Consider the following 25,901-nt stretch of genomic DNA (forward strand, 5'->3'; position numbering starts at 1 on the left):
ACAATGCTAACCACTGTGCACCGTATTGCCGTGTAAGTTGAGATAAGTTTTAAAAGGAAAAAAACTAAATTTTTGAGGAAATATACTCTTTCTAATTACCTCCCGTTTGCTGCTCCTGTACTTGTTGTGCTTCACAATCGATGTCTCTGTTTCTCGTCACTTGCTATATTTGATGCCCCTCCTACTCACTGCCTCTCCAGTTGCCAACCCTCCCACTCACTGCTTCACCCACTCACCACCTCCCCCCCCACAACACCCCCCACCCCCCTGCCCCTTCACTCGCTTGCTATTTCAATGCCCCGAACCTGTGTGGTGTGGGTGAGGCCAGGGAAGGGGTGAACGGAGCGCGAGACTGGAGAGTTTCAGCTATTAAGTCGGAAAGTGGCGCACACAAATAGAGGGTGCGATCTCGTCTGCCACCAATTCACGCCACACTCCCGCTGCAGCGAGGTCAGAGAATTTGGTGGCCAGCCAAATTTCTGTTCACTGCAGCAGGATGAGAAAATCCCTCCGGTCTGGAAGATAATGAGACACAGAGGGGGGAATTTTCCTGTCCCACCCTCCACGGGAATCATATTGGGGGCAGGGGGAAGGCGGGGGTGGGGGGGGGCGGTGCGGAGGGGACCATGAGGGGATCAGGTGTCCAGAGCACCAACAACCCGTCCTGTTCCCCCCACGCCGACACTATAGTTAAGAAAGCCCATCAACGCCTCTTCTTTCTCAGAAGACTAAAGAAAGTTGGCATGTCCACAATGACTCTCACCAGCTTTTACAGATGCATCATAGAAAGCATTTTTTCTGGTTGTACCACAGCTTGGTATGGGCTCCTGCTCTGCCCAAGACCGCAAAAAACTACAAAAGGTTGTCAATGTAGCCCAATCCATCACGCAAACAAACCTCTTGTCCATTGACTCTGTCTACGCTTCCTGTTGCCTCAGAAAAGCAATCAGCATAACTAAAGGCCCCACACACCCCTTTCCACCTTCTTCCACCACGAAAAAGATACAAAAGGCTGAGGTCACGTACCAACTGACTCAAGAACAGCTTCTTCCCTGCTGCTATCAAACTTTTGAATGGGCCCACCTTGCATTAAGTTGAACTTTCTCTACACCCTAGCTATAACTGTAACACTACATTCTGCACTCTCTCCGTTCCTTCTCTATGAACACCATTCTTAGTCTGTATAACGCACAAGAAACAATACTTTTCACTGTATTTCACTGTATTTGACTGCAATAAATCAAATTAAATTAAACCAAATCAACGTCCGTTGACCTGAGGAGGGATTTTCTGATTTTGAGGTGACTGGGGCTGGAAAATCCTGCCCAGAAATGAAAACCGGAGAGACAGATAGCGAGAGATTTTGGACTGCTGATGCTTTTGACACCAGTTGTAAATTATTTAAGAAATGCCAATTGGAAATTCCAAGTACAACAATGTTTGTGAAAATTTCCTGTTCTCTCCAACACAAACTGGAGTTCTGATCGCCTTCCACAGTTCGTGCTGATGTATCCTCACGAATATACTAAACTGGTGGGCGGGAATGAAGACCTGCTGGTCCATTGAACCTGTCGCTCCTCTCAGATACAACGCTGGAGCAGGAAGACAAGACGCTGTCAACGCAAATCCCACCTAGCCTGTTGCAGCCAATACAATCTCCTAGAGAGGCCAAATAAAAGAGGGAGAAAAAGACAGATTGCAAAACAAAACAGGAAAACTCTGGCCCATGAGAAACTGTGCCACGTAGGTAAATTATTATTTTATGGGATATGATTAAGCATGGGTGTTTGAGTAATGGATACAAGTGTGAGATTATAAATCACGCTCTCCACTGCCCAGCACTAGGTAAACTCCAGTTGTACACAGATACGCGCATAATAAATGACAGGCAAACCCCAGAGATAAGTTTTGAGATTTCTGACTGATGGCTACAGAGGAAGAAAAATAGTTGAGTAACATTTCACAATAAACAGACTCCTCCGTCAGCATATCATGTCCAAACGGTAGGAGAAATAAATTAGGTTTGTTTGATGCAAAGAAAGCAAATATAGGGTGAATGTCTCGAGTAAGGAGCAGCCTAAAGGAACTGATCACGGCACATTACCCACAATGAAATATTCATAGCAAATCTATTTAGTTGAGCTGCGTAGATGTCAGGACATCTAAAAGTCATATTAATTGTGCTGTCTTGTGGAGAGATAAGCATGCTGTACAACATGCACGGATAATGAAAACACGGAGAGTGCAAACACATATAGACTGCTCCTTGATCAACTCAAAGCCAGGTGCAACCCCAAAAATCCCCAAAACGCCAGGAATGAAACACGCTGCATGCAAAAAAAAGAGAAACACTTGTATTTAGATAGCACTTAGCAGCACGGCACTGTTGTTAGCCCAGCTGCCACACAGCACCAAGGACCCTGGGTTCAATTCCGGCTTCTGCGTGGAGTGTCTCCTTGTGTCCGCTTGGGTTTCCTTTGGTTGCTCCGGTTTGCCCCCACACTCCAAAGATTTGCGGGTTAGGTGGATTGGTCGTGCTAATTTGCCCCTTAGGGCTGGATTTTCCAGTTTTGAGGTGAGTGTGACTGGAAAATCCCACCCGAGATCAGCAGATCTTTGCTTGGTATGCACCCCCCCACAGTCCTCTACGACTCTTGTGGTGGGCTGGATGGGTAAATTCCATCTTAGTGTCCCAAAATTTGTAGGCTAGCAGCATTACTGTGACAAATGCATGGGTCTACGGGGATGGGGTCAGGGCGAGATGCTGTACTGGAGAGTTGATGGGCTGAAAGGCCTCCTTCTGCACTGTAGGGGTTCTATAACTCACGATAACTGGACAAGCCAAAGTGTGTTACAGCAAATTAAACATTTTTCTGAAGGGTGCTCACCATTGTAATGTAAGAAACACAGTAGCCAATTGGCACATAGGAAGCTCCAACAGACAAAAAGGTGGAAACGACCAGGTTATGTTTTGTTGACATTGATAATTATTGATCAGAACATGGAGGATAACCCCCCCCCCAACTCTACTCTTACCTAATGCCAACCTTCTCCATCCACCTGAGAGGGCTGAAGGAGCCCCAGTTTAACATTTTACCTCTGTAAGGGTAGCGCTCCCTCAGTATGGCACTGGAACGTTAGCCTGGGTTATTGCATTCAGGTTCTGGAGCAGGGATTTGAAACCACAATCTTTCCACTCACACGCACAAAACAAGCCTTGAATTAACTAATTATATTCGTTCTGGGGCTGTGACCATTTCTGGCTCTGGTCGCATGGGATTACCCTTAAGAAGATGGTGACAAGGCACCTTCTGGAACTACAGAAACATAGAAAATAGAAGCAGGATTAGGCCGTTCGGCCCTTCGAGCATGCTCCGCCATTCATTATGATCATGTCAAATTTAATATCCTGATTCTGCTGTCCCCCCTATCGCTTGATCCCTTTAGCCCAGGATTTATATTTCCATGTGGTAGAGCGTTCCAGGATTTTGACCCAGTGATGATGATAGAATAGTAATATTTGTTCAAGTTTGGATGATGCTTGTGACACAGGGGGCATATGAAGGTGGTGATGTTCCCATACGGTTGCTGCCCTTGTCCTAGGCAATGAAAATCACCAATTTGAGAGGTAATGGTGCACTTCTTCTGGATTTGCTGTCTGTGACAATATTCTGTGCAGGGTGATGGTGGCTCAGTGCTAGTAATCCAGAGACCCACGGAGAGTTCTGGGGACTTTGGTTCAAATCCCGCCACAGCTGATGGTGAAATTTGAATTGAATAAGACATCTGGGATTAAAAGGCTAATGATGACCATGAAACCATTGTCGTAAAAACCCATCTGGTTCACTCATGTCCTTTAGGGAAGGAAATCTGCCAACCTTTCCCAGTCTGGCCTACCTGTGACTCCAGACCCACAGCAATGTTGACTCTTAAATGTCCTTAGGGATGGGCAATAAACACTGGTTGAGTCAGTGACACCCACATCCCATGAATAGATTTCTTAAATAATATTTTTAATTAAAAGTTATGATCTTTAGAGGGGTATTTGTTCTTCAGCGGGACATGGTCTCTGGAAGGGTCATGGGTTTTAGTTCAGATAGGCAGCATGGTCGGTGTAGGCTTGGAGGGCCAAAGGGCCTGTTCCTGCGCTGTCATTTTCTTGTTCTTTGCTCTGTGATAGATTACCCTCACAATGTTACCTTACTTTGCTGCCTCTGTTGTAAAGCTTTGTTCCGGAAATGTTTTGCTTCCCTACTACCCAGATCATTGAGTGTCCTTAAGACAGAGTTCTTGATCAATAAGGGGATCAAGGGTTATGGGAAGAAGGCAGGAGAATGGGAATGAGAATCATATCAGCCATGATTGAAGGGCAGAGCAGACTTGATAGGCTGAATGGCCAAGTTCTGCTCCTATATATTATGATCCGACCTCATGGTAAAGCAATCGCCAACTCCAGCCTCTGGTGCACCCCTGATTTTCAATGCGAGCAGCAGTGTGTCTAACCCCCTCACCCCCTATTTCAGGCAATGCTCCTCATCCTGTCCGCCGTCAGGACAAGCCTTCAAAACCTACAAACAGAACTACAATTCCACACATTACCACATGAATACTTAGGTCTGTAAAATATGAAAGGGAAAATAGGGAGAAAAGGATGTGGAGATGGATTTAGAATAAATAGCTCCTATTGAAAAGCTACCATTGGCACAGTCACAATAGCCTCTTCTTGTGCACAGTTTCTATAATTTAAACACTCTGCTCTTTGTCACAGATCAAATGAGTTATAAGCAAAGTCAAGGAAGCAATTTCATAGTGAATAATACTATCTGTACTTGTGGGGATTTGTCACACTGGAATGTTTCAAAGTGCTTCATATACAATTGTTCACTTTTGAATAGTGGTGACTAATAACATATAATATGCCTACAATATGCCTAGCTGTCAATGTGTACCAACTAGGTCCCAGAGCGTACAATGGATTAATAACCAGTTAATGTGGTTTTCATTGTTATTCATGGCAATGTTGACCAAGATATCTGTATTCAGTAATACAATAGCCATTTAGGACATTTACTTGAGTTACTGGAACTGGACTTTGTTTAATGTTGCATTAGCGAACAACACCTCTGACAAAGTAGCATTCTCTCAGTACCGCAGTGACCTATTAGTCTGAGTAATGGGTGCAAATGATGAGACAGGATTAAAAGTTTTGAGGTGTCACACGTAGGCTTATGTTAACGCTGCACTGAAGTTACTGTGACAATCCCCTAATCGCCACCCTCTAGCGCCTGTTTGGGTTCACTGAGGAATTCAGCATGGCCAATGCACATAACCAGCTCGTCTTTCAGACTGTGGGAGGAAACTGGAGCACCTGGAAGAAACCCACACAGACACGGGGGGAATGTGCAAATTCCACACAGTCACCCAAGCCGGGAATTGAACCCATCATGTCCCTGGAGCTGTGAGGTGGCAGTGCTAACCAGTGTGCCAGCCCAAAGGGAGTTCCCAAAGGTGTCCACATCAGTTGTGTTACTTATGTTTTAATGTTGTTCTGAATCCAGTTCATAGAGGGTTAGCTTGCTGGTTACCAACTAAGACAGCAGTGGTGGCACAGTGGTTAGCACTGCTGCCTCACAGCACCAGGGACCTGGGTTTGACTCCCGGTTTGGGTCACTGTCTGTGTGGAGTCTGCCTGTTCTCTCTGCGTCTGGTTGAGGTTTCTCCGGGTGCTCCAGTTTCCTCCCACGGTCCAAAGATGTGCAGGTTAGGTGCATTGGCCATGCTAAATTGCCCCTTACTGTACCTTATTAGGCATGTGAGTGTGGCGACTTTCACAGTAACTTCATTGCAGTGTAAATGTGAGCCTACTTGTGATTTAATAAACATTTTGTACACTTATATAGCATCTCAGTTCAAGACAATGAAAAGTTATCAATCGCGTTCAGTGTTACTGTGCACCTTTAATGCAAGAACAGTTTTCATTCAAAACACACAATACACACAGCAGGAAGCTTAGTTACTCAAGCACTGGCGCTACTGTCACTCCTGTTACCAAGACATTTAAAAAGATAAATTTGATTATCAACCAATTTACAACAGAGAAATAAAGTGGGACCAGAGGTTAGCTGCTGGTTAGTCTATCGGGACTCATGTGCCAGGCAGAAAGCACATGGCAGCTGGTTGACCACCTGTCTGAGGCTCAGGCCAATTCCCCTTCCTATTGGAACTGCAGGAGGCCATTCAGTCCCCTTGAGCCTCTCCTGCTATCTGAAACTACCATGGTCCCCATAATAAATTCGCTTTGCAAAATTTCAGCGATTTCAGAATTAAAATGGTTAATCAGGGGAAGGCATTAGCCTAGTGGTATTATCGCTGGACTATTATTCCCAAAGCTCAGCTAATGTTCTGAGGGACCTGGGTTCGAATCCCACCACGGCAGCTGGTGGAATTTGAATTCAATAAAAAATATCGGAAATTAAGAACCTACTGATGACTGTGAAACTGTTGTCGGGAAACACCTGCTTGGTTCACTAATGTCTTTTAGGGAGGGAAATCTGCTGTCCTTGCCTGGCCTGGCCTACATGTGACTCCAGAGCCACAGCAGTGTGGTTGACTCTCAACTGCCCTCTGAAATGGCCATGCAAGCCACTCAGTTGGAGGGCAATTAGGGAATGGGCAATAAATGCTGGCCAGCCAGCGATGCCTATGTACCATGAATGAATTTTAAAAAATCTATTTATTGCCACACATCCAAAAGAACTCCTCAGAGGCCAGTGTCCCTGACCAGATTCCCTTTACTTACAAGCTCAATTCCACTCTTAATGAGCTTCAGGTACAAAGTCAGAATCCGGGCTGCCAGTAGCCTTTACACTCCTCATTATGCGCACAGGTGAAACCTCCCTGACTGGGTAGACGATCATTACCTCAATCAGGGAGCTCATACTCAAAGAGGTGAACCTCATGGGCCTCATTGAGGTCATTACAGCCTTTGCATGGAGAGAGGTTTCCTGACTTTGTCTACTTAGTCAAAATTGTAAAAACCTCAATCAAATCACTCCAGGGGATCAGTTAAAATCGCTACAGAAGTTAACATGGAGTAATGTGGGCCAGGAATAGTCTGATGGGCAGAAGGGTCATTTTCCTTTTTCTCTCTCCTGCTAAAGAGCAAAGCTTTTAGACTGTGCATATGAATGTGATAGAGATAGAGAGCATCAGGCAAAGAGACCGAGAGAGAGAAAAGAGAGTACAAGAGAGAAAGAGAGAGAGACAGTAGAAAGAGAGAAATGTCAAGATACAGGGCAGAATTCTCCCAGCTGGGACTAAGTCCTGTGGCAGGGAGTAGGGAAATGAAGTATTTCTCACTGAGGGGGGTGATATGAAACCACACCACATCTTCCAGCCCTGGGGGTTTAGCGCCGTACTCTGTGGCAGGTTGGGTATGATGCTGCGTGTTCTGCCATCAAACCTGGGTACCATGCTTAGAAGGTGTCCAACATCACTGACCCACCCATTGAAGAAACAAGTTGGAGCTCCTGCAGAAGCAAATGGATCTCCAGGAAGACTGGGTCCTCCCCGATGACATCGAACCTGGAAGATCCCCCCTGTTAAATGCCCCCCCACTCACTACTGTGGCATTCCTGGGTCAGGGGTCTCCATCCCAAACTCTGGAGCCAGCCCCAGGCATTGCTCTGGTGAGTCCCGACATTTGACCGCCACCCTGTGCCAGATGTTGTTGTGGACCGTCGCAGGACCCCCCCCCCCCGCTGATGTTGCGGAGAATCGGGTGTGTGGGTGGGAGATTCTGGCTAGTCTTCATCTACATCCCATTGGTGGCATGTTTCACCCCAAACTCCAACAGAATTACCGATCCACCATGGCTGGCACCAGCAGAAGACCCTGTGGGAAATTGCAGCCAATTTTTGGGCCTCTTGTTGAATTCTAGCCCCAACCAACCGCGCCCCCCTCCCCCCCCACCCACCCCGCCCCCACCCCCTCCACCCCGCCCGGACCATCGAAACTGTTGGCAGACGGAACTTGGAAGAATTCCATCCTGGCAAAAGAGAGAGGCAGACAGAAAGAAAGATAGAGCGGGTGCGCGAGAGAGAAGGAGAGAGATCACGGCCGAAATCGTTTGCTTGTAAATGAGATCGGTCCTTAGGAGAGGCAGATATGTGTATCTCATTATGTTTTATGACATTAACAGCAGGGGACTGATTGAATCTCAAACTGCAGCCTGTGCATTCATGTCCTACATTTCAAACAGACGAGTTTGTTAGTTCATGAACTTGTTTTATCTTGCTGCTGTCTACCTCCTGATAAGACAGAAGTAAGTACGTGGCAGAGTGCACAAGATCATCCTATTTAGCCCTTTTGGTTACGATCTACGGATCATGTCATTGTCAAACTAGAATGTGATGCACACTGGATCACAGTGGATGTGAGATCTGTTTATGGGAGTGACTGGTGACTCTGAACTCAAAGATTGCTGACTCTAAGGTCAATACATTCGGACATGTTGATAACGTTTTTGAATAAGTGGCATCACTGACTGACTTTTAAATAATCTTTTGCTGCTTGTGATCAATGGTGATGGCCTTGTGAGATTATCATTAGACTATTAATCCAGAAATTCAGCTAGTGTTCCGGGAGGACCCAGGTTCGAATCCTGCCGTGGCAGATGGCGGAATTTGAATTCAATTTAAAATAAAATCTGGAATCAAGAGCCTACTGATGACCATGAAACCATTGCTGGCTGTCAAAAAAACCCCATCTCGTTCACGAATGCTCTTTAGGGAAGGAAACCTGCTGTCCTCACCTGGTCTGGCCTACATGTGACTCCAGACCCACTGCAATATGGTTGACTCTCAACTGCCCCCTGAACAAGGGCAACTAGGGATGGGCAATAAATGCTGCCAGCGACGCCCATGTCCCACAAGTGAATAAAAAAAATCCTCAGTAAATGAAATAAGGGACGGTGATTTATTTAAAAGCAAAATACTGCGGATGCTGGAAATCTGAAATAAAAATAGAAAATGCTGGAAATACTTAGCGGGTCTGGCAGCATCTGTGGAGAGTGAAACAGAATTAACATTTCAAGTCCAATATTATTCTTCTTCAGGTGTGAAGAGTCATAGTTGACTCGACCATTAGCTTCTAGAATCACAGATTCCCTACATTGCAGAGGGAGGCCATTCAGCCCATCGAGTCCGCACCGACCAAAATCCCACCTAGGCCCTCTCCCTGTAACCCCACATATTTACCCTGCTAGTTCCCCTGACACTAAGGGGCAATTTAACTTGGCCAATCAACCTAATCCACACATCTTTGGACTGTGGAAGGAAAACCTTACCTGGAGGAAACCCACACAGACAGAGGAGGAGAACGTGCCAACTCCACACAGTTACCCAGGCCAGGAATTGAACCCGGCTCCCTGGCGCCTTGAGGCAGCAGTGCTAACCATTGTGCCACTGTGCCGCCCCAAACTTCGTTACTCTCTCTACAGATGCTGCCAGCTGAGTCTTTCCAGCAGTTTTTGATTTTATTTAAGATGATTCAGTGCTGATTGTGCAGAGACCTTACAGACAACAGCCTTCACTTCAGCACAATCTAATTAATCCTACTGTGCATCAGTATTGATTCTTGGAGATGACATTATTTAAAAGGGAAACTCAAGAACAAAGCTGCACCTGAGGAAATCATAGAATCCTACAGTGAGGAAGGAGGTCATTTGGCCCATCGAGTCTGCACCAAACGCAATCCCACCCCAGCCCCTATCCCCATAACCCCATGCATTTACCCGAGCCACTCTCCCTAACATAAAGGGGCAATTTAGCATGGCCAACCAACCTAATCCACACATCTTTGGAGTGTGGGGGGAAACCAGAGCACCCGGAGAAAACCCACGCAGACACGGGGAGAATGTGCAAACTCCACACAGTCATCCAAGCCGGGAATCAAACTTAGGTCCTTGGCACTGTAAGGCAGCAGTGCTGGTCCTTGTGCCACCATGCTGCCCCTGAACTGACCCAAAAACATTCAAACAAGCAAAACCAGGCGTCATACGGATTAATCATAGAATAGACTCTCGACAGTGCTGAAGGAGCCATTCGGCCCATCAAGCCTGCACTGACCACAATCCCACCCAGGCCCTATTCCCATAATATATTGACCCAGCTAACCCCCTGACACTAAGGGGTAATTTAGCACGGCCAATCAACTTAACCGCACATCTTTGGACTGTGGGAGGAAACCAGAGCACTCGGCAGAAACCCACGTGGACGTGGGGGGACCGTGCAGACTTTGCACAGACAGTCACCCAAGGCCAGAATTGAACCCGGGTCCCTGGCACTCTGAGGCAGCAGTGCTAACCACTGTGCCACTCTAACCCTAACCCGCACGTCTTTAGATTGTGCGAGGGAACCGGAGCACCCGGAGGAAACCCACGCAGACACAGGGGGAATGTGCAAACTTCACACAGACAGTGACCCGAGGCCGGAGTTGAACCCGGGTCCCTGGCACTGTGAGGCAGCAACGTTAACCACTGTGCCACCGTCAGGAACACAAAGGGTATTTACTAATAAGGGGAAACTGCCCAGAGGCTAGCAGCCCCCTGGCAGCCCCAGTCTCTGGATATCTCCTACATGTCTTCAGACTATCTTCTGCCTAAGGCAGGACTCAACTCCTTGGGGTGATCACCCCTTCCCAGTCCCAGTTTGTCCCTGAAGCCAGATGGCCCTCTGTTGCCCTTAGAGGAGCAACAGAGATTACCACATTCGACAGACATCAGTCTACATGGAATGCATTAATAAATTTGTTAATACTCTCCGGGAATGGCTTGGATCACCAGAGAGGAATTTTGCAATGTTTTTTTCCATTATTAGTGCTGGGTTCTTCTGCTGTTCTGTTGTCCCTCCCAGAAAGCCACACAAACTATGGAGAGGTCAGGGGAAGGAAGACATGTTTAGTCACAGTAATTGAATCACTGTGATGCAGAGCAGGCTTGCTGGATCCGCCAGCTCTTGGCACCCAACGCTTCAGTAAATCCATCATTATTTGTCTCGCTTGTCAAAAGGGAAAGAGACTGGATCCACGATTTGATGAGATTGTAGTATCATAAAACCCTTACAGTGCAGAAGGGGGCCGTTTGTCCATCGAGTCTGCACCAACAACAATCCCACCCAGACCCTATCCCCATAACCCCATCTATTTATCCTCCTAATCTCCCTGACAGTAAGGGACAATTTATCAGGACTAATCATTCTAACCCACGCACCTTTGGACTGTGGGAGGAAACCGGAGCACCCAGAGGAAACCCACGCAGACACGGGGAGAATGTGCAAACTCCACCCAGACAGTGACCCAAACTGGGAATTGAACCCGACTTCCCGGCACTGTGAGGCAGCAGTGCTAACCACTGTGCCACTCTGCCGCTCAGCTGATGAGATGCGATTCAGAGATTTAAAGGTTTATGCAACACACCACCTGAGACAGTGTGGGTGTCAGAAACAATCTTTCCTTGTGCTGACTGCTAATTAAAATGCATCAGAAAGCAACATTTCTGAAGGACATAGAAGCATTGGAGAAAGTGCAAAAAAGATTTATAAGCTTACCAGATTTGACAAGTTATTTTACACATTCAAGGGATGTGGGTGTCCCTGGCTAGGCCAGCATTTATTACCCACTGCAAATTGCCCTTGAGAAGGTGATGGTGAGCTGCTTTCTTGAATTTCTGCAGTCCACAGCACTGTTAGTAAGGGTGTTCCAGGCTAGCACTGCTGTCTCACAGCACCAGGGACCCGGGTTCGATTCCTGGCTCGGGTCACCGTCTGTGCAGGGTTTCCACATTCTCCCCATGTCTGTGCGGGTTTCCTCCCGATGCTCCAGTTTCCTCCCACAGTCTGAAAGACGTGCTGGTTAGGGTGCTTTGACAAGCCTTTGTCAAGGTACCACATAGTAGGTTGTTGCATAAGGTTAAATCTCACAGGATCCAGGGTGAGGTAGCCAAATGGATACAATATTGGCTTGATAACAAAAGGCAGAGGTGGTTGTAGAGGGTTGTGTTTCAAACTGGAGGCCTGTGGCCAATGATGTGCTTCAGGGATCAGTTATTTGCCATTTATATTAATGATCTGGATGAAAATCTAGGACGTGTGGATAGTAGGTTTGCAGAAGACACCAAGATTGGTGGCATAGTGGACAGGGAAGAAACTTATCTCCAATTGCAATGGGACCTTGATCAATTGGACCAGTGGGCTGACGAATGGCAAATGGAGTTTAATTTAGATAAATATGAGATGATGCAGTTGGTCAATTGAACCAGGGCAGGACTTACTCAGTTAATGGTAGGGCATTGGGGAGAGTTATAGAACAAAGAGATCTAGGGATTTGTGTTCATAGCTCCTTGAAAGTGGAGTCACAGGTGGATAGAATAGTGAAGAAGGCATTCGGCATGCTTGGTTTCATTGGTCAGAACATTGAATGCAAAAGTTGGGACATCTTGCTGAAGTTGTACAAGACATTAGTAAGGCCACACTTGGAATACTGTCACCCTTTTATAGAAAGGATATTATTAACCTAGAAAGAGTGCAGAAAAGATTTATTAGGATGCTACCAGGACTTGATAGTTTGAGTTATAAAGAGAGGCTGGATAGACTGGAACTTTTTTTTCTGGAGCATAAGAGGCTGAGGGGTGATCTTATAGAGGTCTATAAAATAATGAGGGGCATAGATCTGCTTGATAGTCAATATCTTTTCCCAAAGGTAGGGAAGTGTAAAACTAGAGGGCATCGGTTTAAGATGAGAAGGGCAAGATACAAAAGAGTCGAGAGAGGCAATTTTTTCACACAGAGGGTGGTAAGTGTCTGGAATAAACTGTAGAGGTAGTAGTGGAGGTGGGTACAATTTTGTCTTTTAAAAAATTTTTAGACTGTTACATGGGTAAGATAAGCAGAGAAGGGTATAGGCCAAACGCAGGCAATTGGGACTAGCTGAGGGGTTAAAAAAGGGGCAGTATGGACAAGTTGGGCTGAAGGGCCTGTTTCCATGCTATAAACCTTTATGACTTTATGACTGTATGCGAAATTTTCCTCTGTGTGCCTGAACAGGCACCGGAGTGTGGCGACAAGGGGATTTACACAGTGACTTCATTGTAGTGTTAATGTAAGCCTTCTTGTGACACTAATAAACAAACCTCCATTATGCCTTTTACTAGTTCCCTTTACTGAAGGACCTTAGTGACTCAAATGGTTTTTACAACAATCCAGTCATTTCATGGTTACCATTACTGATGCAAGCTTTATGCTGCAGAATTATTTAATTAATTGAATTTAAGTTCCCAAGCTTTCATGGTGGGATTTGATTTAATCTCCATGGCTCATTAATCCAGGCCTCTGGATTGCTAATGCAGTAATTTTACCGTTACACTGCTGTACGATCAGTAAAAGAACAGGGTAGGTTGGGTCTCTGTCCTCTCGGAGACTGAGGGGTGAAAGAGGTTTTAAAACGGTGGAAGGGTTTGATGGCGTGGTTGAGGAGGAGACATTTTCCCTTGTGAATGATTCCAACGGCACAAATATAAACTCAACACTAATTAATCCAACAGGGACTTAAGAGACTTCTTTACCCAGAGAGTGTCTAAGAATGTGTAGCTGACTATCACACAGATGAGGCACATCGGAAAGATGCCTTCAAGGGGAAGCCAGATCAAAACAAAAGGGAGATGGGATATGTTGATATGTGTGATAAGGTAGGGTGGTGTGCTATAGGTTCATTGCAATTCTATATTGTATTGGAAAATGGGATTGATGTGCGTACGACAATTGGAGACAATGACCTAAAATGACCTGTGTTTAGATGCCATTTGAAGGCAGCAGTTGGTGCCATCCCTTAAGAGGATGATGGCAGGAAAATTGATCTGTCTGTCTCGTTTGTGCAAGAACATAAAAAATAGGAGAAGAATTCATCCGACTCTGAAAGCCCGCTTTGATTTGATTTATTATTGTCACATGTATTAGTATACAGTGAAATGTATTGTTTTTACAGGCAAAGTATACTGTTCATAGAGAAGGAAATGAGAGAGTGCAGAATGCGGTGTTACAGTCATAGCGAGCGAGTAGAGAAAGATCAACTTAATGCAAGGTAGGTCCATTCAAAAGTCTGACGGCAATAGGGAAGAACAGGTTCTTGAATCAGTTGGTACATGACCTCAGACTTTTTATGTCATTTTCTAGATGGGAGAAGGTGGAAGTGAGTATGTCCAGGGTGCATAGAGTTCTTGATTATGCCGGCTGCTTTTCCGAAGTAGCGGGAAGTGTAGACAGAGTTAATGGATGATAGGCTGGTTTGCATGATGGATTGGGCTATATTCACGACCTTTTGTAGTTCCTTGTGGTCTTGGTCAGAGCAGGAGCCATACCAAGCTGTGATACCACCAGAAAGAATGCTTTCTATGGTACATATGTAAAAGTTGGTGAGAGTTGTAATGGACATACCAAATTTCCTTAGCCTCCTAAGAAATTAGAGGAGTTGGTGGGCTTTCTTAACTATAGTGTCGGCATGGAGGGACTAGGATAGATTGCTGGACACGTAAAAACTTAAAGCTCTCTGCCATTTCTACTTTGTCCCCATTGATGTAGGCAGGGGCATGTTCTCCACTATACTTCCTGAAGTCAGTGACAATCTCTTTCATTTTGTTGACGTTGAGGGAGAGATTATTGTCTTTGCACCATTCTCTGTCTCATTCCTGTACTCTGTCTCATCATTGTTTGAGATCTGACTCACCCATTCAATGAGGCCACAGCTGAACTTTTCCATTTTCCTGCTCGATCTTTTTATAAATTCTTTCATGGAACGTGGTGTCACTGGTTGGACCAGCATTTCTTGCCCATCTCTGAGGACATTTTTTAAAAAGTCAACTATGTTGCTGTGGATCTGGAGTCACAGATCAGGTAAGGACGATGCATTTCCTTCCCTAAAGGACATTAGTGAACCTAAATGGGTTTTTCCGATAATCAGCAATAATTTCCTGGTCATCAGATTCTTAATTTCAGATATTTTGTTGAGTTCAAATTTCACCAACTACCATTGTGGGATTTGAACTCAGTGCCCAGAGAAATACCTTGGGTTTCTGGATTGCTGGTCTAGTGACAATACCATTATACCACTGCCTCCCCTCCCCATTACCGATATACAGGGATCGGGTCCCCATTACACCACTGCCTCCATATCCTTGATTCCTTTAGTGCATAGATATCAACTGATCTCCATCTTGAATCTATCCAATAACTCAGCATCCATAACTCTCTGGGATTGAGAATTCCAAAGATTTACAACCCTCTGAGTGAAAATATTTCTCTTTGTTTCTGACTTTTGTGGCCAATCCCTAACGTGAGTCAATGAACCCACCCCCACTCCATCCTGGTCTGGAAAGTATTCCTCTTTCCAGGCAGGCAAATCAACTATTCAGCATCCACTCTGTCAAGCCCTCTACGAATTTCCCTCGTTCCAAAGAGATTGCACCTCATTTTGCGAAACTTCAGTGAATTTAGGCCCTTTCTGCTCAATCGCTCCTAATATGACAGCACTCTTACCTTAGGAATTGACCGAGTGAGCCCTTGCTGCATCCTCTCTAAATCAAAAATATCCTTCATTTGGTAAAGGTGTCAAAACTGTACACAGAATTCTAGGTGTGGTTCTACCCCATCCCTGAATATCTGTAGTCAGTCCTCCTTCCTCTGATGCAGGCAGACCTTGGCCTGATGACATTGAGTTATGATGAACGGCAGTTACAACATTTATAAATTTACACCCTGTTTCAGCTTTACCACACCAGCGAACAGTTGGTTTTTAACGACTGTTGTGTCCCTTTATGTTCCGCCTATTGCAACCTCAGGAAGGGCAAATTGCTTCTCAGGTATTGAAGTTTGAGTTTAGATAACACACATTGTGAAGTGGTTTTACATAGAAACATACAAACATAGGAACTAGAAGCAGAAGGAGGCCATTCGGCCCCTTGATCCTGCTGCGCCATTCATTTCGATCCTGGTTGGTCATCGAATTCAATATCGTGATCCCCTTCCTTCCCCTTCCTTGATCCCTTTAGCCCCAAGAGCTGTGTCTAATTTCCTGCAAGCAGACAATGCTTTGACCTCAACTACTTTCTGTAGTTGTGAATTCCATACATTCGCTACTCTCTGGGTGAAGAAATTTCTCCTCAGCTCAGCCCTGTAAGATTTATCCCTTACCCTCAAACTATGACCCCTAGTTCTGGACTCCCCCTACCATTGGGAACATTCTTTCTGAATCTATCCTGTCTAACTGTATTGGAATTTTATATGTTTCTGTTAGATCCCCTCTCAATCTTCTAAACTCCAATGAATATAATCCTGTGGCAGACCTACCATCCCAGGATTCAGCCTGGTAAACCTTCGCTGGACTCCCTCTACAGCAAGGACATCCTTCCTCAGATAAGGACACCAAAACTGCACACAATTCTTCAGGTATGCAATTTAGAAGTAAAACTCATTTGTATAAAGGAAGAAGTTCAAAGTGCATTGAAGAGAGAAGACTTAATCAAAGGGAATGAGAAAAGAAGTGAATAATTCAATAATTATCAGAAAAAATGTTGTCAAGGAGGAATTAGGTGTAGCTCTTGGAACGAAAGGGATCAATGGATATGGGGGAAGGGGGATCAGGATATTGAATTTGATGATCAGCTATGATCGAAATGAATGGCAGAGCAGGCTCGAAAGGCCAAATGGCCGACCCCTGCTTCTAGTTTCTATGTTTCTATGTAATACTGGCAGCATATTCACAAGTATGCTGCCAGTATTATTACATCAATCCATTATGCAAACCAGCCTCCCATCAATTGGCTCTGTCTACACTTCCCGCTGCCTCAGAAAAGCAGCCTCATTAATTAAGGACCTCACGCACCCCGGACACACTCTCTTCCATCTTCTTCCTTTAGGAAAAAGATACAAAAGTTTGAGGCCGCGTACCAATCAACTGAAGAACAGTTTCTTCCCTGCTGCCATCAGATTTTTGAATGGATCTAGCTTGCATTAGATAGACCTTTCTCTACACCCTAGCTATGCTGTAACATTACATTCTGCACCTTCTCCTTCTCAATGGGCGTATGTTTTGTCTGTATAGCGTGCAAGAAGCAACACTTTTCACTGTAAGTTAATACATGTGACAATAATAGATCAAATGAATTTTAAGTTTATTTATTAGTCACAAATAAGGCTTACATTAACACTGCAATTAAGTTATTGTGAAATTTCCCTAGTCACCACACTCCGATGCCTGTTTGGGTCAATGCACCTGGCCAGCACATCATTCACACTATGGGAGGAAACCTACACAGACATGGGGAGAACATGTAAACTCCACACAGACAGTGACCCAAACCAGGAACCGAACCCAGGTCCCAAGGCGCTGTGAGGTAGCAGTGCTAACCACTGTGCCACCATGCGGAAACATGTATTTGGATTTAATTGGAATGGGGGAGAGTTAGTTAAAGTAGGCCATGGATTAAGAGATTAAAATAACTAGGTATAGAGCTCATTGAAGCTATCACAAAACAAAACAAGTCAAAGACCTAAAAATAAATATAAATAGTTTGGCTGACGTAACCATGGCAATATAGATCGAGGTCAAGGTTGGAAAAGCAGATAATTATGGGCTGTTTCAGAAAACATCTCCTGGAGTCGAGTAAAGGATACTTCAGGATACTTAAAGATTAAGGATGCCATTGAAAAGGCTGCAACGTTAATCACAGGGATTAATAATCATCCAGATAATGAGCAGGCAAGCTGGGGAGGAAAGAAACAACAATACAGAAATGAACCTTGCTAGAGGATAAGTTCCTCATTCTGTTTGGTCACAATGCCAAATTGCTCAGACACTGCTGGGATCAGATTGCTGGGAACCTCCTCCCTTCACCCTCTCTCCCAGCAGAGAGCATTCTCCCTGGTTGTATCACAGCTTGGTGTGGCTCACACTCTGCCCAAATCCACAAAAAATTACAGAGGATTGTGAATGTAGCCCAATCCATCACGCAAACCAGCCTCCCCTCCATTGATCTGTCTACACTTCCGGCTGCCTCGGAAAAACAGCCAGCATAATTAAGGACCCCACACTCACCCTGGACATTCTCTCTTCCATCTTCTTCCATTGGGAAAAAGATACAAAAGTCTGAGGTCACGTACCAACCAACTCAAGAACAGGTTCTTCCCTGCTGCCATCAGACTTTTGAATGGACCTACCTCGCACAAAGATCTTTCTCTACACCCCTACTACAATTGCACTCTATCGTTTTCTTCTCCGATAGTATGCTTTGTCTGAATAGTGCGCAGGAAACAATACATTGCACTTTATAATAATACATGTGACAAATAATAAACCAGGTTAGAATCGAACAGGTTTATTTGGAATCACATGCTTTTGGGGTGCTGCTCCTTCCTCAGGTGAGGGGGGTCCACAAATATCTCCATCCTCAAAGATGGGGGAGCCCAGCACATCAGTGCAAAGGATAAGGCAGAAGCATTTGCAGTAATCTTCAGCCAGAAGTGCCGAGTGGATGATCCATCTCGGTCTCCTCCAGTGATGATCATTTTTTAGCACCAGGTGTCAGGTGTGAGTCTCCAACCAATTCGATTCATTCCATGTGATATCAAGAAATGACTGAAGGCACTGGATGCTGCAAAGGCGATGGGCCCTGATAACATTCCAGCAGTAATATTGAAGACCTGCGCTCCAGAGCCTACCATACCCCTAGCCAAGCTGTCCCAGTACAGCTACAACTCTGGCATTTACCCAGCAATGTGGAATGTCCTTTACACAGGAAACAGGACAAATCCAACCCGGCCAATCATTGCCCCATTAGTCTACTCATGATCATCAATAAAGTGATGAAAGGGTGCGATCAAGCAGCATCTGTTCAGCAATAACCTGCTCAGTGACGCCCAGTTTGGGTTTCGCCAGGGTCCCCAGCCAACCCACCTGGACCGATCCCCCTCACCTCACCACCTTGTGACCGGCTGCTCACCACCCCCCCACCCCATGGCCTGCCCCGATCACCCCCTCCCTCCTCTCACTGATCCCAGTGCAGAGTGTGCAGTGGTCCGCCCCACCACTGACCAGCCACCCTGGTGTGACTCCACCCCAGTAGGACCTGACCCACTTAAGGCCCCACCCCCTTGACGCTGTCTGGTACCCGGTGGGTGGTATCAGGATGCCAGTCTGGCACTGCCCAAGGGATACCACCCCCCCCTTATCCCAACCTCCCCTCTTTGAGGGGCTTCAATGGCCTCTGGTTCTACTGGCCAGTCCACCATGGCTGGTCCCCGTTCTTGGGACTAGCTTTGATTCATGTCAGAGAGAACCTCTCCTGGTGAGGTCACACAGGTAAGCGAACACGGACAATCCCACCCCGGGCTCATTAAATCAATGCAAATTTCATTTTGAAACACATTAAGCACCATCTCTTATTGGCTGGGCACAAGGAAGTGCCTGGCGTTAAATCAGGTTGGGGTAGTGCTTACCTGTTAGCCAGCTTGTGAGCGACAGCACAAAGATGGGACTGATGGACAGTCTCATCCTGAAGACCACACACTACGTGTCTGTGATGAAGAACCGCGAGAGAATGCCTTGCACCAAACTTGCGGCCAACTTCCTGGTTCTCACCTGCAAAAACAGATACCATTGATTCACACCTGAAAGGTTACTTTGTGAGAACCAACCTGTTTTCTATTCTGAAGCTGCGCATATGCTGGAAATGAGAAATAAAAGCACAAAATGTTCAGCAGGTCTGGCAGCACCTATCGAAAGAGATACAAAATAAACGCTTCAGGTTGTGACCTTTCTGATGAAGATTCACTGGCCTGAAATGTAAAGCCTGTTTTTTTTAACTCATTAAGAACCTGATCTACTCTGGAAACTACTGTGTGGAAGTGGTGGGAGAAACAGAATTTACCAATCTCGATTTTTATGATTAGGAAATGACAATGCCCGTTAACAACCTGGAAGAAGCACAGTGGCACAGTGGGTTAGCATTGCTGCCTCACACTGCCAGGGATTCGGGTTCAATTCCTGAGTCCGTGTGTGGACTCTGCACGTTCTCCCAGTGCACTACCTGTGTTTCCTCCAGGTGAATTAGTTCACAGCTGTATAAAACGCTGGTTAGGCCACATCTGGAATACTGCGCCCAATTCTGGTCACCATACTACCAGAAGGTCGTGGGGGCTTTGGAGGGAGTGCAGAGAAAAATGTTGCCTGATATGGGGAGCATTAGTTGTTAGGAGAGATTGAATAAACCGGGATTGTTCTCCCTGGAAAGACGGAGGCTGAGGGGCGATCTGATCGAAGTTTATAAAATTATGAGAGGTATAGATACGGTGAACAGTTGGGAGCTTCTTCCCAGGGCAGAAATGACAATTACAAGGGGGCACAAGTTCAAGGTAAGGGGGGAAAGGGTGGAGATATGGGGGGGGAAATTTTTAACACAGAAGGTGGTGGGGGCCTGGAATGCACTATCAAGTGATGTGGTTGAGGCAGACACATTAGCAACATTTAAGACTTATCTGGATGGACAAATGAACAGAAGGGGAATAGAGGAATATAAGCAGTTGGTCTAGATAGGACAACACACTCGGTGCAGCCTTCTAGGGCTGGAAGGCCCATTCCTGTGCTGTACTGTTCTTTGTTCTTTGTACTCCAGTCTCCTCCCACACTCCAAAGCCATGCTGGTTAGGTGTATTGACAAATTCTCCCTCAGTGTACCTGAACAGGCGCTGGAGTGTGACAACTAGGGGATTTTCACAGTAACTTCACTGCAGCGTTAATGTAAGCCTCCTTGTGATACTAATAAATAAACTTTAATAAAAGAAGGCTGTGCACAATGTTCTACCGATAGCTGTGGTGTGGATTTCCTCGTTTCCCGACACCAGTCTAAACCTTGTGCCAAGTTAAGGGGATCTCCAGGCGTCCAGCAACAGTGATGTTACCAAACAGGATAAGCAGCCAATCACATTGAGTAATTCTCACTGACAGCAAGTCAGAATAGAAACTGTGTTGATTATCTTTCACTTAAGTGAATTTACACAGAGCAAAATAAATGATTGAACCCAAAAGTGGGGTTAATGTAGAAGCTGAAATGCTAGAAAACAAAATTTAGTAAAAAAATTACATATTCAAAATGTGTTATTTTTATTATAATGGAGAAATTTGACAGATAAAATTCGGTTTTTAGTACGAGAGAAGATTTTCAGTAGTAATCATGAGGTTAGTATTTCAGAATGAGACACTTTCTTCAACACAGTATAACTTTTTATAGGGTTAGTAAAATAAGACTGATAATTTCAAAAAGGCAAGTTTTCATCAGGTTAGTGATTTCTATTTGATTGCCAACTTGCGGGGACTTTAGCATTGATTCTGGAGAAACACTAACAGCAACTTCTGTATTTCTTCATTTCACTGTGCATGTGTGGCTCCAGATATTGCCGTCAGCTTCCGAGGAACAATAATAGTTGACAGTTTTGCCATCACCACTATAAACTTTGGACCAGCATTGTGAAAATAAAGCTGATTTTGGATTGTGTCAATACCTGGGTCGGTTGCTCTAGCCCCAGACACCACAAAAATTGTACAGACAATTGCAAAATGAAAGTTACTTTTGGTTTGATTTGATTTGATTTATTATTGTCACATGTATCAGTGTACAGTGAAAAGTATTGTTTCTTGTGTGCTATGCAGACAAAGCATACTGTTCATAGAGAAGGAAAGGAGAGAGGGCAGAATGTAGTGTTACAGTAATAGCTGGGGTGTAGAGAAAGATCAACTTAATACAAGGTAGGTCTCATTCAAAAGTCTGACGGCAGGAGGGAAAAAGCTGCTCTTGAGTACGTGACCTCAGACTTTTGTATCTTTTTCCCAATGGAAGAAGGTGGCAGAGAGAATGCCCGGGGTATGTGGGGTCCTTAATTATGCTGGCTGCTTTGCCAAGGCAGTGGGAAGTGTAGACAAATACAGACATTTTATTGGAAGTTTCTGCGGTTGGTGGCCTGGGAAAGCTGATATTTGTGTCTATTCCTGGTTTTCCACTTTGGTGATTCCCAGTGTGTCTGCTTTCTGATTTGAGACAGTTGCACGAGGTTTAGTCTCACTCGATTTGCTGAGGCCTGACCGCCGTTTGTAACAAAATCAGTTGCTGTGTCCTGTATAAGGAACAGCAAATGCAGGAATTTTCCCTGCTGTGCCCAGGCACAGTCACTGCAGACACTCTGTAGTCTCACATCATATCACCAGGTGAGATATCCAAAACCAATTCAAACAATCATTAATTGTACTTCATCTCTTTTGAACACTTCCATCTGCTGATACTCTGCTGAATCAGTGGTCCCTGCGCCAACGCAATCTGCCCAACTTTAAATATTATACAGCTCAGCCATGGTTTCCTTTAACGAAAGTGTGTTCTTGTTGACAGGGTGCCTGGAACAGACTCATGGCCTGGTGGGTTAGGAAGACATGGGCAATGATGCGTGGAGAGACACATCGATAATGTATGTGTCATGTATATTGCGATACTACATAGTTAACATTTATTTATTAGTGTCACAAGTAGGCTTACATTAACACTACAATGAAGTTACTGTGAAAAATCCCTTAGTCGCCATATTCCGGTGCCTGTTCGGGTACACTGAAGGAGAATTTAGCATGGCTAATGCACCTAACCAGCATGTCTTTTGGACTGTTGGAGGAAACCGGAGCACCTGGAGGAAACCCATGCAGACACGGTGCGGGGGGGAAAGACAGACAGTAATCCAAGCCGGGAATCGAACTCGGGTCCCTGGCGCTGTGAGGCAGCAGTGCTAACTACTGTGCCACCACGTTAAGTGTGTACGTATCATGTATGCTTAGAGGAGAAACACACAGAAAAGAATCAAGAGTTTTTGAGGATGTATTTATGTTACTGGAGTGCAGTCAAATACAATGCTTTCCTGGTTGGCATATGGCTTCATTATGAAGACAGGCCTACTCTTGAAAGCTTGTCCTCCTTGGATTGAGGTGCTCTTGGAAGCAATTGCATCAAAGTTCCATAAAAATAATAGTTTGCAATGAAACTACAATGCTGATTAAATATTGTCCTGAGAGTGAGGGCCAGAATTTGGATAACCTTCACCCCTCATTAAAGTCCGCACACTCTAAACTACATTTGCGTCTCTATGTTACATAGTATTGACCACTTTACCAACACCTGTTCATAATAACCAAGGACAAAATCAGTATCTCACCAAATATTTCTGCGCCATGACCCCTTCAGCAGCACCTCCCATTCCCGTGCTCTCTGCCACCTAGAAGGACAAGGGCAGGAGCCAAATAGGAAAACCATCACCTGCAAGTTCCCCTCCCAAGTCTACCAGGATGGCATGGTGGCACAGTAGTTAATACTGCTGCCTCACAGAACCAGGGACCCGGGTTCAATTCCGGCCTCGGGTGGTTGTCTGTGTGGAGTTTGCATGTTCTCCCCATCTCTACATGGGTTTCCTCTGGTTTCCTCTCTCATTCCGAAGATGTGCGGGTTAGGTTGATTGGTCATGCTGAATCGACCCTGGTGACAGGGGATTAACAGGATAAATGTGTTGGGTAACGGGAATAGGGCCTGGGTGGGATTGTGGTCGATGAAGACCACGATGGGTTAAATGGCCTCTTTCTGCACTGTGTGGATTCAATGATTTTAAGTCACTTACCACCCTTATTAGGAAATACATCACAGTTCTTTCACTATCGCTGGGTCAAGTTCCTGGAACTCCCTCCCTAACAGCACTGTGGCTGTACCTACACCACATGGACTGCAGCTGCTCAAGGAGGTGGCTAACCACTAGCTTCTCAAGGACAATTAGAGATGACTAACAAATGCTGGCCTAGCCTGCAAAGCCCATGTGAGGAAATACACTTGAAGAAGATGAACGGTGATGCAAAAGCAGACATGGGTCATTACTCATTCTGAAATGCTGTGTAGTCTCCTCCTATAGCTGAAGATTTCTGCTTTCCTCTGCTCTGTTCTGGTTTGTATCCTCTACCACCTTTGACCTACTATTGGTGACCCACCTTCACCTCTCTTGGCCCTAAGTGCTGGAATTTCCTCCTTAAGCCTCCCCACCTTATTCTCGCTTCCTTTCAGATATTCAAAATCTATCTCTTTGGTTGAACTTTTCGTAGAATCATAAAACCTGCACAGTGCTGAAGGAGGCCAATTGACCAATCGAGCCTGCACTGACAGGCCTATTCCCACAACTCACGCATTCACCTTTCTAATCTCCCTGACGCTGAGGGGAAAGTTAGCTACCCCCTAACCTGCCCATCTTTGGACTGTAGGAGGAAACTGGAGCACTCAGAGGAAACCCATGCAGACATGGGGAGAATGTGCAAACTCCCACATATTTACCCTACTAATCCCTTCGACACTAAGGAGCGTGGCCAATCAATCTAACCCGCACATGTTTTGGACTCTGGGAGGAAACCCACGCAGACACGGGGAGAGTGTGCACACTCCACACAGACAGTGACCCAAGCCAGGAATCGAACCCGGGTTCTTGACACTCTGAGGCAGCAGTGCTAACCACTGTGCCACCGTGCCGCTGTTGTACCACTTTTGGCCAGCTGTTCTCATTTTCATCTGATTACAAGTGTGTGGAGTGATGTGGAATATTTTACCCTGTTAAAGGTGCATGAAGAACAGGAGACAGCAATTTAGTTCCTTAGGCCTATTCCATTCATCCATTGACTCTGTCTACACTTCCTGCTGCCTCAGCAAAACGGCTCACATAATTAAGGACCCACGCATGTTCTCTTTCACCTACTTCTGTCAGGAAAAAGATACAAAAGTCTCAGGTTACATAACAACCAACTCAAGAACGGTTACTTCCCTGCTGCTGTCAGACTCTTGAATGGACCTATCTCGCACTAAGTTGATCTTTCTCTGCACCCTAGCTGTGACTACAACACTACATTCTGCACTGTCTCCTTTCCTTCTCTATGAACGGTATGCTCTGTCTATGTCGTGTGCAAGAAACAATACTAACATGTGACAATATGAAATCAAACCAAATCAAATCAATGATCCAGAACACATCTGGAACAGTGTGGCATTAAACGGTTGGGATTCACCTGAACAATACTTGGGACTGGCTCCGGAGTTTGGGATGGAGACCACCAGCGACCCCAGCTCTAAGAACGATATGCTGTGTCTGTACAGTACGCAAGAAACAATACTCTTCACTGTATGTTAATACATGTGACAATAATAAATCAAATCAAATCAAATCCAGCATTCAGTTAGAATAAGGCTGATGTGTACCTTAGCTCCATCTGCCAATCTTGATCCTTTAACAACAAATTTATCAAGTTCCGTTTTAACATTTTCAATTGACTCACAGCTCCAACTCTGATTAGAGAGAGAGAGTTCCAGATTTCTGCCACCCTTTGTATGAAGAAGAACCCTAACAGTTTGGTTCTAATTTGAAGGTTATGCCGCCTTATACTTATAAATGCAAGTTGATGTCAACTGAGATCTACCAAACTTGGCCATGTCTGGTGTTGGCGTGATTCCACGTGGCATCAAGAGTGATCGCAGGAATGAAAAGCTAGACGTACAAGGAGTGTCTGAGGACTTTCATAGGGTCATAGAACCCTACAGTGCAGAAACAGGCCCTTCGGTCCATCGAGTCTACACCGACCACAATCCCATCCAGGCCCTATCCCCATATTTCTACACATTTACTCGCTAATCCCTCTAACCTACATATCCCAGGACACTAAGAGGCAATTTTAGCATGGCCAATCAACCTAACCTGCACATCTTTGGACTGTACTCGATGGAGTTTAGAAGGATGAAGGGGGAATCT

General features: G+C 45.3%; 1 protein-coding gene across 2 annotated transcripts in view; it reads right to left on the minus strand.

The window, feature by feature from the left end:
• The window catches only part of cntn2 (contactin 2), a 175,756-nt gene that overhangs the window by 86,961 nt on the left and 62,894 nt on the right, over window positions 1-25,901 (minus strand). For both annotated transcript variants that reach the window (XM_080209753.1, XM_080209756.1), the window contains exon 2: window positions 19,542-19,683. In XM_080209753.1, coding sequence (XP_080065879.1) covers window positions 19,542-19,596 — 55 coding nt within the window. In that variant the 5' untranslated portion in view covers window positions 19,597-19,683. The remainder of the gene's footprint in view (window positions 1-19,541; window positions 19,684-25,901) is intronic.

This window comes from Carcharhinus amblyrhynchos, chromosome 22 (genome assembly GCF_965287045.1).
Source record: "Carcharhinus amblyrhynchos chromosome 22, sCarAmb.v2.hapA, whole genome shotgun sequence".
Taxonomy (NCBI): Eukaryota; Metazoa; Chordata; class Chondrichthyes; order Carcharhiniformes; family Carcharhinidae; genus Carcharhinus; species Carcharhinus amblyrhynchos.